At 48.2% G+C, this 17,086-nt stretch overlaps 1 protein-coding gene and 1 long non-coding RNA gene across 2 annotated transcripts; one reads left to right on the forward strand and one right to left on the reverse strand.

Moving 5' to 3' along the window:
- Positions 1 to 5,468: 5,468 nt before the first annotated feature.
- LOC114427858 (histone H3-like centromeric protein CSE4) lies at positions 5,469 to 11,250 on the forward strand. Its single transcript, XM_028396066.1, is given in 3 exon segments — positions 5,469 to 5,880; positions 7,313 to 7,333; positions 10,829 to 11,250. Coding segments are annotated over 3 exon segments (855 nt in total).
- A 3,312-nt stretch (positions 11,251 to 14,562) lies between these two features.
- On the reverse strand, positions 14,563 to 17,084 carry LOC114427057 (uncharacterized). The gene is made up of 3 exons (XR_003669420.1): positions 16,994 to 17,084; positions 14,921 to 15,003; positions 14,563 to 14,609 (listed from the first exon to the last, which is right to left on the reverse strand). It is a non-coding gene; the product is annotated as an uncharacterized LOC114427057 (long non-coding RNA).
- Between the last annotated feature and the right edge of the window lie 2 nt (positions 17,085 to 17,086).

Below are 17,086 nucleotides of genomic sequence, written 5' to 3' on the forward strand. Positions count from 1 at the left end.
CACTGAAACAATAACACAGCAGTGTAGTCACACAATCACCATGTGCCGAAAAAACAGAGGAAGGAAGCACAGGGAGAGAGACGTGCCTCACCCGCCAACAGGCCGGGAGGAGGAACACAGCACAGCTCATTCTGACAAAAAACCCAGAACAGCGCGGGTCATGGATAACCCAGAAACATCCCGCAGATAAAAACGCACAAATGAACAGGGGGAGGACCAGGATGCTGCAGAGCAGATATCAGCCACTGTCATCCCTCTGTGCAAAGCCGCAGAGGATGAGATCCCCCTGGTGGAGTGTGCCCTGATCCTGTCTGGAGGGACAGCATCAGATGACAGATATGCCTGTGAGATCGCCTCACACAGCCAGTGTGACAGGCGCTGAGCAGACAAAGGAAGACCCAAAGACTGAACTCTGTAATGCACAAACAGACGCTGCGTGCGGCGCACAGCAGCTGTGCGCGCCACATAACAGGACAACGCGCGCACCGGACAGAGAAGATGAGATGTCCTCTCCTCATCAGAACTGTGAGGAGGAGGGAAAAAACCATCCAACGTTATCACCCTGGATCTGAAAGAGCTAGTGATGCTCTTAGGTATAAAAGTCGGATTAGGACGCAATACAGCTGAACTGCCATCCCCCTGAATCCTGAGGCAGGAGGGGGCCACAGAGAGAGCAGATAAATCACTGACTCTCTTTGCAGATGTTAAAGCCAACAACAAAGCAGCTTTAAGAGACACAAACTTCAGTGAAACTGTATCCAGGGGCTCAAAGGGCGCCCTGGTTAGTGCGCGTAAAACTAACGCCAAATCCCACTGGGGAGCAAAGGAGCGGGACACAGGCCTGTGTCTCCGCACTCCCTTCAAAAAACGCTTTGTTAAAGGATGGCTAAAAACTGTTCTGTCACCAAAACCCTCATGACAGGCAGACACCGCAGCCGCGTAGGCTTTAATTGTACTAAAAGCCAAGCCTCTGTCCAGCAACCGCTGGAGAAAAGACAACACAAGAGGCAGGGGGCAGCTGGTGGGATCCACACTCCTGTCAATGCACCACTGCTGGAAAGCAGACCATTTTGCAGAGTAAGAGGCTCTGGTAGACTCAGCTCTAGCACCCTGGATAGTCCCCACAACCTCGCGGGAGAGACCCAGTCTCTCTAGGCGCTCCCGTTCAGCGGCCAGACCCACAGCCGCTGGCCTATTATGGGATAGCTCCTGATCGCTCCTCCTGCCTGTGAGAGCGCGTCCCCGCGCCAGGGTAGTTCCCACGGACTGCCTGATAACATCTGCTGTAGGCAGGGAAACCACGACGCATTCGTGCGCACTGGCGCCACTAAAATGGCCGACAGCTGCTCCACTCTCACTCTGTCCAGAAACTGAGGGATAAGTGTGACTGGAGGAAACGCATATAGAAGCATCCTGGGCCACGGTCGATGCGCAAAAGCATCCACTCCCAGTGGAGGATTGTCCCGTGCGCTCAGAGAAAACCACAGAGCGCACAGCGCATTCTCGCGTCTGGAAAACAGATCCACTTGCGCTCTTCCGAACCTGCTCCAGATCTGCCCGGCCAGATCGGGATGGAGACTCCAATCCCCGGAACGAGGACCTCCCCTCGACATCACATCCGCTCCTTTGTTCAGTACACCTGGGACGTACACCGCTCTGATAGAGAGAAGGTGTGTGTGCGCCCAGCGCAGCAGCCGTCTGGCTATGTTTAACAACTGGGCGGAGCGCACTCCTCCCTGTCGATTTATGTATGCCGCTGCTGCTCTGTTGTCTGTGTGAATCAGAACATGCTGATTCTGCAGTACATGGGCGAAATGCTGGATCACTTTCCACACGGTGAGAAGCTCCAGCGCGTTTATGTGGAGTGACGGGCGCGCCGGCCACCGTCCTCCCACCACCTGAGACAGACACGTTCCTCCCATTCCGGACAGAGATACGTCTGTGAACACTGAGATGTGTGACACTGCCCTTCCCAGAAGCACACCTTCCGACAGGACCTGTCGATTCCTCCAATAAGAAAGATCGGGACTTACGGAGGGAGGCACCGACACCATGCGTCTCCGTTGATGTACGGGATCGATGCGCAAACGGATGAACCATCTCTGCAGTCGTCTCATATGAAGCAGTCCCAGAGGAACTACGGCATGACCCGCTGACATCATGCCCAACAGCTGCATGATGGAGAGCGCTGTCACAACGCTGCCAGGTGACACACGATGGAGAAGCGCCGTCAGCGCCTCCACTCTCTGCTGTGAGAGCCGCGCTCTCATCACGGCTGTGTTCAGCTCCACCCCCAGATAAATCACCGTCTGAGCAGGGACTGGGGAACTCTTTTCCCAGTTTATAATAAACCCCAGGTTCGACAGGTGGCTCACTAGCCGCTCTGTGTGTGACGCAGCTTCCTCTCTGGACCGAGCCAGCAGCAGCAGGTCGTCCAGGTAAAACAGCACTCTCATCCCTGACATATGTAGCGGCCGCAGCGCCGCCTCCACACACTTTGAAAAAGTCCGGGGAGCCAGAGAATAGCCGAACGGAAGGCGATTGTACTCGTACTGGATCCCCAGAAAAGAGAAACGCAGGTATCTCCTGTGTTTTGGAACAACGGGGACGTGGAAATACGCGTCTTTTAGGTCTATGGATGTGAGCCAATCTCCCTGACGCACACATTCCAGCACCTGATTCACAGTCAGCATGTGAAACGGTCTTTTCATTATTGATTGGTTGAAGTAAGACAGATCGAGAATGGGCCTCATTCCCCCTGTCTTCTTCGGAACCAGGAAATAACGGGAGTAAAACCCCTGATTTTCCTGTCCCCGCGGAACCCTGGAAATCGCCCGCTTCACCAGCAGCTCTTCCAGTTCCGCCTGGAGAGCCTGACGCTGGCCTGGGGAGGAGAGAACTGTCTCCAGAATGCCGTTGAAGGGCGGAGGTGTTGTGGCGAACTGTAGAGTGTAACCTCTGCTGATCAGCCTGTCCATCCATCTGTCCAGGGAACATACGCGCCGCCACTCTGAGTAACGCTCTGAAAGCGGGCGTACACCTGTCTGACACTCCGCCGCTACTACGGAGACGCCCCTTGTCTGAGTCCCTGCCGCCGTTGCCATGGCAACCCATGGGGGGCTCCGATCGAAAGGGCAAGTCATGTGTCTGTGGGATAGACGCAGCGCACGCTGCCATCCCCGAGAGATGTGGAGCGGCGTCAGAAAAGTCATTTATGTGCCGCTGTGCTGACAGACAGGGCTTATGACACAGAGAGGGAGACTCATCCCCGCTCACTGGTAAGTGAGGAGGAGAGAGACTGTGCAAAGCTGAGAGCGTCTGTGTGTGTGACGGCTCATCAGAGAGAGGCACAGGTGAAGACAGAGAGACGTGCTGCTTGTGTGATATGAGCTCCTGCTGTATCGTAACCGAAAGGTTAGAGACTGCAGGCTCACACTGTGTGGGAGACATGTGTGCGACAGCCTGAGCTGTAGGATTGCTCTCAACAGGATGTACGTGTTTTATTTCAAAACGGGGAGAAACACTCCCAACATCCTTACAAACAATATCACACATATCCCCCCCGCACCGTCACTGTTTCTTGGGCTGCTTCCTGGGAGGCTGCAGAGGAGGGTTAGACCAAGTGCATGCCGGCCGCCGCTGTCTGTTGCCTCGGGGTGCCGCCGCGGGCACCGGGTGAGACGGCGGTGGAGCACTGAAAGAAGCAGGTAGTGGTTGCTGTGGCTGAGACGCAGCCGTCATAGGTACTGGGGGGCGTCTCTGCCTGGGGCGCGGGTCCCGGCGGTCCCGCCAGTGACCAGAGGAGCGCTGGGCTCGAGCAACATGCTTCTTAATTTTCTCTGCGTCCTCAGAAGCTTTCTGCATGTGATCCACCAACACTTGAAGGTGAGGACCGAACAGCCCGTCCGAGCTGATGGGACACTCCAATAACTCCTTCTTCACAGCATCGGGAATGGAGGATGACAGGTGCAGCCACATATTCCTCTGAATCAGCTGTTGCCACACTGCGATCCGGGCCGCGCAGACAGCAGTTGATGCACACAGATTCAGGATGGCGCTGGCAAGGTTGCCGAGCTCCAAGGCTTGCTCAGAAAGGTGATCGGAATCCTCCGTCAGCTTAGTGATAGCAAACGCCAGGAGAGAAATGTTGTTGGCTGCCGCTTTAATCTGAAAAGCACACTGATGAGAACGTGCGATCAGCTGATCTCTGCCGGAGGGCAGGGCTGGCCGGCGTCCGCTCAGCACGTTGGCCCTGACTCCAAACAGAGATGTGAGGCTGGGGTCGAGGGGAGGGACGGGAGGAAAACCAGAGGCGGTGAGCCCATCTACCTTGGTGATGGGAGAATAGGTAGAGACCGGCGCCTTTATTTTCCAGGTTCTGCCGCTGCCCCCGACAGATACGGCACAATAGCAGGAAAACGTGGCCAGACAGGGTCCCGTCTAGCCGCGTGTACTGAAGCATAACGCCCTCCCATCTCGTCCCGAGGAATTACTTCCTCGGCCGACGGCACGGTCAGGTTCCTGAGCGCTGCCGCACGCTGAATCATTTGAGGAAGATCCCTGACGAGAGCGCCTATTGCCGGCAAGGGAGAAAGGATTAAAGCGGGGACCTCGGGGACTCCCGAGTGAACCCCAGGCATCTCCTTATCATCATCATCCAGCCCCTCCATCCGGAGAGGGGGATCGACCTGAGGAGAATGTGGTGAAGGTGGGGCAGAGTCGTCCGACTCCGACCCTTCTGCAAAAAGAGCAATAGCGTCCTCTAACGGGTAGTCATCTGCCACGGGAAAAGTTGCGTCCGCTGCAGCGGTGAAAGCATCTGCTCTCCGCCGCCTCTCGTCCTCGGGAAGGAGCTTGCAATAGGGGCACGCTGCCTGTGGAGTTAGCGCCAGGCCGGCGTGCTCCGGGCCAAGGCAGGATTCGCAACGGGCATGCAGATCAAAGCTCATGATGAAGCCGATCTGGCACACCGGGCAGATCCTGATGCCATCCGAGGACTTAGCGGACTCTCTTGCTCGTTCTTGCTCGCTATTGCTCGTCATTGCACGCTCTTAGCTCGCTCTTAGCTCGCTCTTAGTGCTGCAGCTTACGCTGAAGAAAAATGGGAGCCGATTGTCCGGTCTCAGTCCAATTTATACTCGAGGTGAGACCGAGGTGAGGCCCACGTAATAGGTGGGCGGTGATTAAATCTTTCAGTGCTGCGCATGCGCGCGAAGGGATGAAACCCACTAGCGATAGCCTTAAAGGGCGAAGCCTATACGAAATAGAACAGACTTTTCTCCAATAAGCAGCGCAGCTTCAGGCGCGAGGCCGCTCCTCCAGGCGGGCCGAGCTCCACGAGGAGCCGCTGACCAATCAGGATCCGGAGGTCTGAAGCAGCGTCACAGCTTCACAGCCGGGCCCACACTTTAAGAGGCGCGTGTCTTCTCTTTCATTTCATATTTTTCTGTTGCTCAGAGAAAGAAGAAATGGCCAGAACCAAGCAGACCGCCCGTAAATCCACCGGAGGCAAAGCCCCTAGAAAGCAGCTGGCCACCAAGGCTGCCCGTAAGAGCGCCCCGGCCACTGGTGGCGTGAAGAAGCCTCACCGTTATAGGCCCGGTACCGTGGCTCTGAGAGAGATCCGTCGCTACCAGAAATCCACCGAGCTGCTGATCCGCAAGCTGCCCTTCCAGCGCCTGGTCAGAGAGATCGCTCAGGACTTCAAGACCGACCTGCGCTTCCAGAGCTCCGCTGTCATGGCTCTGCAGGAGGCCAGCGAGGCTTACCTGGTCGGCCTGTTCGAGGACACTAACCTGTGCGCCATCCACGCCAAGAGGGTCACCATCATGCCCAAAGACATCCAGCTGGCCCGCCGCATCCGCGGAGAGAGAGCTTAAAGTGTCTGCGGCTCCACAAACAACAACAACGGCTCTTTTAAGAGCCACCTCACACTCGACTATAGAGCTCAGCCCTTTATTCACAACTGAGCAATACATTTATTTAAAGACCTCTAATGCTTTTTGTTGTCAAAATATAATACATTTGTTTAAAGTTACCATAAGCGGTGAACAGTTTTGTAAATTTATTTAGACTCACAAACATAAACCTGACTGATTATCCTCATGTGTTATTTTCAAAGGTCAGATTACAATAGGAGAGCTGGTTAAAACAGTCTGTTTTCCCGAAGAACATCAAGATAATATCATGTGCGTGGATTCATACAGGTTTACAGTAAGCTCTGTCAGAGCTTAGATCAGTGTAACATATGTTATACTGAATGCCCAGCATGGTAAAGCTTCAGTGCACATAATCCAACATTAATGATAATTAATCAAAACAAATGTACAAATGAAGCATGGTTTTTCATACTTACTGAATTATTGTTGTGTTTGAAATATACATGAATTAGAAATTGAACTCATTTACCTCACAAGCTGAACACATACAGTAACCACGTCAGTCTGTAGGTGCAACATATCAGCCCCATTGAACACAAAGTCGATGAAGATCCTCAGTCGTCTATGTCATTTCCATTCAGGAGCTCTACTGCACTGACTCTACAAGTTCAGTAGTTCACTTGAAGCCCCGCTGAACACATTGCTCTTTTAAGAGCCACCTCACTGACCCATAAAGAGGGTGATCCTAATTCTCTGCATTCATTTTCATATGACTAATGATAACACAAACAAACAAATAAAATTAGTTTTATCTTAGCTTCAGTTTTTTTTGCTGTCAGTTAAAAGTCCCTGTTTCTCCTCCACACAATAACTTATATAAGCCTATGCACAGAGCTGTGAAATAACTCCAAACAGCGCTCCTCTTCCTCTCTGCCATCTCCATGATGCTAGCTGCACTTTACAGCCAATCAGGAGCTCCGTCTGCTCCGGCAGAGTGGAGAAGGAGGGGGAGGGGCGGAGTGCGCCTGCGCACTGAGCAGACTGAGAGAGGAGCGCTGTTTGCACCGCGAGTAAATACGAGTAAAGTTGCTGAAGGTATAGAAGAGAAACTTCCACAGAAATATCGATCTCATCACGCTAGTATCGAGTAATTACTGATCCTAACGTTGATATCGAATATTCAGAAATGTGATCCTCACATTCTGAAACTCTTCCCCTTCTTCATCATTAAAAGCCTCTCTCACTTCTAAAATCAATTGCAAGGCCCTCTGAACAGCGCCATCTTGGCCATCATGATCTGTTCTATCAAAGCTATAGTTATTGTGTCCTGCTTAAAATTTGCAGATAGAGAATGAGCAAATAAAGACTGGACAGAGGGTCAAATGTGAGACAGGTCGACGATGTCAAACCTTGTGCGCGAATGGCAGGGGCAGAATCAAATCTCTCTCTCTCTCTCTCTCTCTCTCACACACACACACACACTTACAGGCAGAAACACACATACAAACAACAGGTAAAAGAAGACAGAGGGATTCTATATGCCCCGGGTCCAGTAGACCTGAACATCCTGTATGTAATATAAATGTGTATATATCAAAACACATTTTCAATAACCACACACTGTATACCCATACAGTGTGTGGTTATTGAAAATGTGTTTTGATATATGTTCATTACAAGAGCCAAGGCCAGTGAATCTCAGCTTGAAATAATAATTGGTTGTATCATTTTTCCATTGATGAATAATGAAAACGGGTCCCACAGACCCGAACACCATACAAGGGTTAAAGAGAGGTGTTATTAACATGGCATATAGTAATATATTTTAGCATTATACTTAGCCAGGCATTTTGTGTTATAAATCTAAATATATAGATAACTCCTCCTAAAAGGACTGTAAATGGCCCCTAAAAATAGTGGGTGTGCAGTCCCTAGATGGCAGATGTGATTGCATTCCAGAATTTTAATTGGGTTAAGTAATCGCGGTTCAAGACAACAAACCCAATGACAGGGTTGTGATCCCGAGTGAAGTGGTTATGTCATAAGTCACAAGGACCTAGAAAAAAGGAATATAACAATTTTTAGTTGCACTGCAGTGCGATTTGAAGTGAAACACTAAAATGGATGTTTTCCAAAGTAAAGATTATACTGGACTGTCCGTCTCATCCGCTCCACACTGTGCTTACCAGCTACAGAAGCTCGTTGAGCAACAGACTCCGACTCCCACGATGCACCACTGAGAAACACAGGAAGTCATTCCTGCCTGTCTCAATCAAACTACTGAACTCTGAACTGTCAGTCACTCAGACACTGTACATTCATACTGGTACATTCATATCTTCTGTACTGTGGCCGGCTGTGCAGTCATGTGACAGTGTGGAACAAGATCCAAAGCCTCACTTGTCCACTACTAGTAGAAACACCAATAACACCATGAATAAATCCGCTAATAACAAATGATATGCAGACGTATGTTGAAGGAGTTCATCCAGCTTGTGTTTTCATCAGGCTGGTTTTGAGTGTCATACAGTAACACTGCTGTGAAGGATGACTGTAACAGAAACGAGTCTTCCTCTGGCTGTTTTAAAGGCCTCTCTCTTGTACCAGGATGACTTACAGCATTGATGGAACAATGCATTCTGAATGATACCAGTGAACTGGACAAGGACGTGTCCACACAAACACCTTCTGCATAAATCATGTCTGTGCTGACAGACAGGGCTTATGACACAGAGAGGGAGACTCATCCCCGCTCACTGGTAAGTGAGGAGGAGAGAGACTGTGCAAAGCTGAGAGCGTCTGTGTGTGTGACGGCTCATCAGAGAGAGGCACAGGTGAAGACAGAGAGACGTGCTGCTTGTGTGATATGAGCTCCTGCTGTATCGTAACCGAAAGGTTAGAGACTGCAGGCTCACACTGTGTGGGAGACATGTGTGCGACAGCCTGAGCTGTAGGATTGCTCTCAACAGGATGTACGTGTTTTATTTCAAAACGGGGAGAAACACTCCCAACATCCTTACAAACAATATCACACATATCCCCCCCGCACCGTCACTGTTTCTTGGGCTGCTTCCTGGGAGGCTGCAGAGGAGGGTTAGACCAAGTGCATGCCGGCCGCCGCTGTCTGTTGCCTCGGGGTGCCGCCGCGGGCACCGGGTGAGACGGCGGTGGAGCACTGAAAGAAGCAGGTAGTGGTTGCTGTGGCTGAGACGCAGCCGTCATAGGTACTGGGGGGCGTCTCTGCCTGGGGCGCGGGTCCCGGCGGTCCCGCCAGTGACCAGAGGAGCGCTGGGCTCGAGCAACATGCTTCTTAATTTTCTCTGCGTCCTCAGAAGCTTTCTGCATGTGATCCACCAACACTTGAAGGTGAGGACCGAACAGCCCGTCCGAGCTGATGGGACACTCCAATAACTCCTTCTTCACAGCATCGGGAATGGAGGATGACAGGTGCAGCCACATATTCCTCTGAATCAGCTGTTGCCACACTGCGATCCGGGCCGCGCAGACAGCAGTTGATGCACACAGATTCAGGATGGCGCTGGCAAGGTTGCCGAGCTCCAAGGCTTGCTCAGAAAGGTGATCGGAATCCTCCGTCAGCTTAGTGATAGCAAACGCCAGGAGAGAAATGTTGTTGGCTGCCGCTTTAATCTGAAAAGCACACTGATGAGAACGTGCGATCAGCTGATCTCTGCCGGAGGGCAGGGCTGGCCGGCGTCCGCTCAGCACGTTGGCCCTGACTCCAAACAGAGATGTGAGGCTGGGGTCGAGGGGAGGGACGGGAGGAAAACCAGAGGCGGTGAGCCCATCTACCTTGGTGATGGGAGAATAGGTAGAGACCGGCGCCTTTATTTTCCAGGTTCTGCCGCTGCCCCCGACAGATACGGCACAATAGCAGGAAAACGTGGCCAGACAGGGTCCCGTCTAGCCGCGTGTACTGAAGCATAACGCCCTCCCATCTCGTCCCGAGGAATTACTTCCTCGGCCGACGGCACCGTCAGGTTCCTGAGCGCTGCCGCACGCTGAATCATTTGAGGAAGATCCCTGACGAGAGCGCCTATTGCCGGCAAGGGAGAAAGGATTAAAGCGGGGACCTCGGGGACTCCCGAGTGAACCCCAGGCATCTCCTTATCATCATCATCCAGCCCCTCCATCCGGAGAGGGGGATCGACCTGAGGAGAATGTGGTGAAGGTGGGGCAGAGTCGTCCGACTCCGACCCTTCTGCAAAAAGAGCAATAGCGTCCTCTAACGGGTAGTCATCTGCCACGGGAAAAGTTGCGTCCGCTGCAGCGGTGAAAGCATCTGCTCTCCGCCGCCTCTCGTCCTCGGGAAGGAGCTTGCAATAGGGGCACGCTGCCTGTGGAGTTAGCGCCAGGCCGGCGTGCTCCGGGCCAAGGCAGGATTCGCAACGGGCATGCAGATCAAAGCTCATGATGAAGCCGATCTGGCACACCGGGCAGATCCTGATGCCATCCGAGGACTTAGCGGACTCTCTTGCTCGTTCTTGCTCGCTATTGCTCGTCATTGCACGCTCTTAGCTCGCCCTTAGCTCGCTCTTAGCTCGCTCTTAGTGCTGCAGCTTACGCTGAAGAAAAATGGGAGCCGATTGTCCGGTCTCAGTCCAATTTATACTCGAGGTGAGACCGAGGTGAGGCCCACGTAATAGGTGGGCGGTGATTAAATCTTTCAGTGCTGCGCATGCGCGCGAAGGGATGAAACCCACTAGCGATAGCCTTAAAGGGCGAAGCCTATACGAAATAGAACAGACTTTTCTCCAATAAGCAGCGCAGCTTCAGGCGCGAGGCCGCTCCTCCAGGCGGGCCGAGCTCCACGAGGAGCCGCTGACCAATCAGGATCCGGAGGTCTGAAGCAGCGTCACAGCTTCACAGCCGGGCCCACACTTTAAGAGGCGCGTGTCTTCTCTTTCATTTCATATTTTTCTGTTGCTCAGAGAAAGAAGAAATGGCCAGAACCAAGCAGACCGCCCGTAAATCCACCGGAGGCAAAGCCCCTAGAAAGCAGCTGGCCACCAAGGCTGCCCGTAAGAGCGCCCCGGCCACTGGTGGCGTGAAGAAGCCTCACCGTTATAGGCCCGGTACCGTGGCTCTGAGAGAGATCCGTCGCTACCAGAAATCCACCGAGCTGCTGATCCGCAAGCTGCCCTTCCAGCGCCTGGTCAGAGAGATCGCTCAGGACTTCAAGACCGACCTGCGCTTCCAGAGCTCCGCTGTCATGGCTCTGCAGGAGGCCAGCGAGGCTTACCTGGTCGGCCTGTTCGAGGACACTAACCTGTGCGCCATCCACGCCAAGAGGGTCACCATCATGCCCAAAGACATCCAGCTGGCCCGCCGCATCCGCGGAGAGAGAGCTTAAAGTGTCTGCGGCTCCACAAACAACAACAACGGCTCTTTTAAGAGCCACCTCACACTCGACTATAGAGCTCAGCCCTTTATTCACAACTGAGCAATACATTTATTTAAAGACCTCTAATGCTTTTTGTTGTCAAAATATAATACATTTGTTTAAAGTTACCATAAGCGGTGAACAGTTTTGTAAATTTATTTAGACTCACAAACATAAACCTGACTGATTATCCTCATGTGTTATTTTCAAAGGTCAGATTACAATAGGAGAGCTGGTTAAAACAGTCTGTTTTCCCGAAGAACATCAAGATAATATCATGTGCGTGGATTCATACAGGTTTACAGTAAGCTCTGTCAGAGCTTAGATCAGTGTAACATATGTTATACTGAATGCCCAGCATGGTAAAGCTTCAGTGCACATAATCCAACATTAATGATAATTAATCAAAACAAATGTACAAATGAAGCATGGTTTTTCATACTTACTGAATTATTGTTGTGTTTGAAATATACATGAATTAGAAATTGAACTCATTTACCTCACAAGCTGAACACATACAGTAACCACGTCAGTCTGTAGGTGCAACATATCAGCCCCATTGAACACAAAGTCGATGAAGATCCTCAGTCGTCTATGTCATTTCCATTCAGGAGCTCTACTGCACTGACTCTACAAGTTCAGTAGTTCACTTGAAGCCCCGCTGAACACATTGCTCTTTTAAGAGCCACCTCACTGACCCATAAAGAGGGTGATCCTAATTCTCTGCATTCATTTTCATATGACTAATGATAACACAAACAAACAAATAAAATTAGTTTTATCTTAGCTTCAGTTTTTTTTGCTGTCAGTTAAAAGTCCCTGTTTCTCCTCCACACAATAACTTATATAAGCCTATGCACAGAGCTGTGAAATAACTCCAAACAGCGCTCCTCTTCCTCTCTGCCATCTCCATGATGCTAGCTGCACTTTACAGCCAATCAGGAGCTCCGTCTGCTCCGGCAGAGTGGAGAAGGAGGGGGAGGGGCGGAGTGCGCCTGCGCACTGAGCAGACTGAGAGAGGAGCGCTGTTTGCACCGCGAGTAAATACGAGTAAAGTTGCTGAAGGTATAGAAGAGAAACTTCCACAGAAATATCGATCTCATCACGCTAGTATCGAGTAATTACTGATCCTAACGTTGATATCGAATATTCAGAAATGTGATCCTCACATTCTGAAACTCTTCCCCTTCTTCATCATTAAAAGCCTCTCTCACTTCTAAAATCAATTGCAAGGCCCTCTGAACAGCGCCATCTTGGCCATCATGATCTGTTCTATCAAAGCTATAGTTATTGTGTCCTGCTTAAAATTTGCAGATAGAGAATGAGCAAATAAAGACTGGACAGAGGGTCAAATGTGAGACAGGTCGACGATGTCAAACCTTGTGCGCGAATGGCAGGGGCAGAATCAAATCTCTCTCTCTCTCTCTCTCTCTCTCACACACACACACACACTTACAGGCAGAAACACACATACAAACAACAGGTAAAAGAAGACAGAGGGATTCTATATGCCCCGGGTCCAGTAGACCTGAACATCCTGTATGTAATATAAATGTGTATATATCAAAACACATTTTCAATAACCACACACTGTATACCCATACAGTGTGTGGTTATTGAAAATGTGTTTTGATATATGTTCATTACAAGAGCCAAGGCCAGTGAATCTCAGCTTGAAATAATAATTGGTTGTATCATTTTTCCATTGATGAATAATGAAAACGGGTCCCACAGACCCGAACACCATACAAGGGTTAAAGAGAGGTGTTATTAACATGGCATATAGTAATATATTTTAGCATTATACTTAGCCAGGCATTTTGTGTTATAAATCTAAATATATAGATAACTCCTCCTAAAAGGACTGTAAATGGCCCCTAAAAATAGTGGGTGTGCAGTCCCTAGATGGCAGATGTGATTGCATTCCAGAATTTTAATTGGGTTAAGTAATCGCGGTTCAAGACAACAAACCCAATGACAGGGTTGTGATCCCGAGTGAAGTGGTTATGTCATAAGTCACAAGGACCTAGAAAAAAGGAATATAACAATTTTTAGTTGCACTGCAGTGCGATTTGAAGTGAAACACTAAAATGGATGTTTTCCAAAGTAAAGATTATACTGGACTGTCCGTCTCATCCGCTCCACACTGTGCTTACCAGCTACAGAAGCTCGTTGAGCAACAGACTCCGACTCCCACGATGCACCACTGAGAAACACAGGAAGTCATTCCTGCCTGTCTCAATCAAACTACTGAACTCTGAACTGTCAGTCACTCAGACACTGTACATTCATACTGGTACATTCATATCTTCTGTACTGTGGCCGGCTGTGCAGTCATGTGACAGTGTGGAACAAGATCCAAAGCCTCACTTGTCCACTACTAGTAGAAACACCAATAACACCATGAATAAATCCGCTAATAACAAATGATATGCAGACGTATGTTGAAGGAGTTCATCCAGCTTGTGTTTTCATCAGGCTGGTTTTGAGTGTCATACAGTAACACTGCTGTGAAGGATGACTGTAACAGAAACGAGTCTTCCTCTGGCTGTTTTAAAGGCCTCTCTCTTGTACCAGGATGACTTACAGCATTGATGGAACAATGCATTCTGAATGATACCAGTGAACTGGACAAGGACGTGTCCACACAAACACCTTCTGCATAAATCATCATTTTCTAAAGTAGAAAAGGAGAACTCAATGAACCAAATGAAACACAAATATTTGATAACTGATTTAATATTATACGTTAGTGGTAAAAGTAAAGCACGTTTGCTTCTTGCAGAGGTTTTCTTCTTCTGAGGAAAATGAAACCTGACTACAGCAGAACTGATGCCAGAGCAACGCACCCATCCCCCCTACATCCAACCAGTCACTATTTCTACTGTAGTCTACTGTTTTCTCTTTTTACAGATGATCTGTTTTTCTATCATCAGCAGCTCTCTGGTATTCACAATAACTTCTGGCTGTATATATAATCTATAGAAAAGATGGATTCAAACGAAGGCTAGACACTCCCTGACCTTTTAAACATGAACAAACCATACATTACTTACAACAAGAAGTCAACCGAATGGAAACGAGTGAAAAACAGATACAAAAAAGTTAAAGTGGGAAAAAGTGTTGGGGGGCAACAGTGGTGCAGTGGGATAGCAGGGTTGTCCAATAACCGGAAGGTTGGTGGTTCGATCCCAAACTCCTCCCTAGTCACTGTTGTGTGTTCTTGGGCAAGACACTTCACCCTAGCCTGTGGCGCGCCTTGCTAGTCATTGTATGACACTGCTTGTGCAGCAGCCGTAACGAATTTCCCTCTGGGATTAATACAGTATCTAAAATAAAAAAAAAAAAAAAAAAGATGAAGTTATACCAGCAGCACTCTGCTGCCACTCTGTGGCTGTGTGACAGTAGTGCACTCTGAATGAACTGCTGAACTGACATCACAGTGGGGCACTGTTAATCTGTGGATAGTAGCTTTTATGTCTTTTATGTTTTTCACAATCCGACTTGAAAACAGTCATTTTACTTGCAACATGCCGTACATGGGATTTACAAAGTGATCTCCAGAGTGCCTTCTTTACTCTGCCTGACCATAACACTGCTGCAGTGAGGTAGATGTACAGTATGTGAGTGTTTGCCTCACCTTTGTCCACCGCAGAGTTACAGATAGTCTTGAAGTTTCTGAGGGGATGTCTGGCAGCTCTCACAGCAGAAAGCATGCTTCACCTAAACACAAACACACACAAATGAAGGAACCACTTGAACACCATGTATACTGTACTCCAGACCACTTGAGTAAGCTTCCATTCACCTACTATACTGTAAGAGAGGTTGAGTCTTAATTTTGAATCAAATTTTACAAAAAAATAAAGGTGTTTTGTTTATATAGAAATGTCAACTTTCACATGTGAATCCACAATGTTCAAATCTATGCACGTACATTGCACTGGAAATAAACCTTTGTTTCATATGTACACACAGAAAATGTTTGTGGACAGTAAGTTGACCTCAGATTAATCATGAGATTTGCTTTTATCACTTAAAACTCATGATGTTTCTTTCAGCCCTCTCTGATGTGAGCACTCCAGGTTCATAGCAGTTAAAAACTGTGTTATCAAGTCTTATCATTGTTATCTTCTTTTAGAATATGTTTATGAAACAAAATAAAGAATGCATGTGCGTTTGCTTTAAAAAAGCAACTGAGCGTTCAATACAAGACAGCATGTTTAAAGGTGAATGGTAGAAGACAGCAGAGTAAACTGAGAGATGCTGTAACTTGATTTGCATGCGTCAGGCTCTAAAACTACCATTGAATCTGCAGCCACTGAGTCTCTGTTAATAACTATTAAAATGGCCCTGAAAACAGTTTTAATGTGTGTTTATGTGGGGCTACAACTCATCCAGTCACTGTGCACTTTGCAGCAGGAGTTACCAAAATACCAGCAGATGTCGCTGTGGAGCAGTAGACGCCGTAATAATGTAGTGGGACAAAGAATATATTTTAGTGTTTATAGCTATCATACGAAGATTTTGGTGTTTTGTTTTTATATAACAACTGTTATATATTGTTACGTATCCTGTTGATTCTCAGTATTTGATACGAGACTTCCTCTAGCCGTCTGTGCCGTAGATGTTGCACAAACGTGATTTTCCCCACGCTGACTGAGCAGCCAATAAAAAGCTGTTAAAAATAATATACGTCAAGACGTTTAAACGTTACACCTGCGACGCAGTGCGGATAGGTACAGTCAATTTTTAGTTATGTCATCGCTAGCATGGCAATGTAATAAATTAGGGGGAGAACTTAATAAAAGTTTATTTCAGTGCCATAATATTCGATTAAAAAAATTAGATTTAGCGCTTTTACTACATTAGCCGAGGAGTTTAACTTCATTTAATTTGGAAAGTACAAAAAAAGTTGCTTTAATTTGTCAAAAGTCAAAGTCAAAGTCAGCTTTATTGTCAAATCTGCTACATGTGCAGGACATACAGAGAATTACGTTACTCTTCACTCCGCAACATATAACATATTACTAAAAACTTAAGGTAAATATAAAGTGTAAAAATTGTGAGTAGCTACATCAAGAAATATGGGCTAACTGTGAGTTTAGCTAAAGCGTCACTTTGTATGTTTCAGCAATGAAAGCATGACGAGTCTCGTTTGCTTTACTGCAGTGTTTTTAAAACCTAAAAGTTCTTCCCTCTAAAATGTTTTTTGGGAGGGTTTATTCCGATCGTTGAATATAATTATCTTGTCAGTTTTTTTTTGCTCTGACACTTCTCTATGACAGGTTAATATGCAGAGCAAATGTCTTTATTGAAGAATAAACTGACTTGTGTGCAGCCCTGTTAGTGTGTGTATGTTTGAGTTGTGTGTTTCTGTTTGGCCACAGGAGCCAGCAGTTCTGTTTCATTGTGCCAGATGTTGGTCGTGTAATGTTAAGTGGTGAAGAGAACAGCCACTTAAAATTATGCAACAAATCCAAATTAATTGTCCACAAAATGTCATTCATGTTCATAAAGTTAAATGCTGATGCAGACTTTGGTTATATGGCATGTTGTGCATGTGTAGCAGGTCATATTATGCTGCTATATCCACGAATACTGTGTGATTAGCAAAACTACCGAAGATAAAGCCACTGCGCAGTCTGTGTGCGATAGCTAGAAAAATGCCATCAAATTATACGTCGCTAACATTTGTTTCTCACTTCCATACCTTTCAATAAGCCACTTCAGTGTCTTTTATGAGAGTTAACAGTCTATAGATTCGCTGCTTCTCCTGGTGACTCAGGAAATGTTTACAAAATGC

This window comes from Parambassis ranga, chromosome 22, assembly GCF_900634625.1.
Source record: "Parambassis ranga chromosome 22, fParRan2.1, whole genome shotgun sequence".
In the NCBI taxonomy this organism is placed as follows: domain Eukaryota; kingdom Metazoa; phylum Chordata; class Actinopteri; family Ambassidae; genus Parambassis; species Parambassis ranga.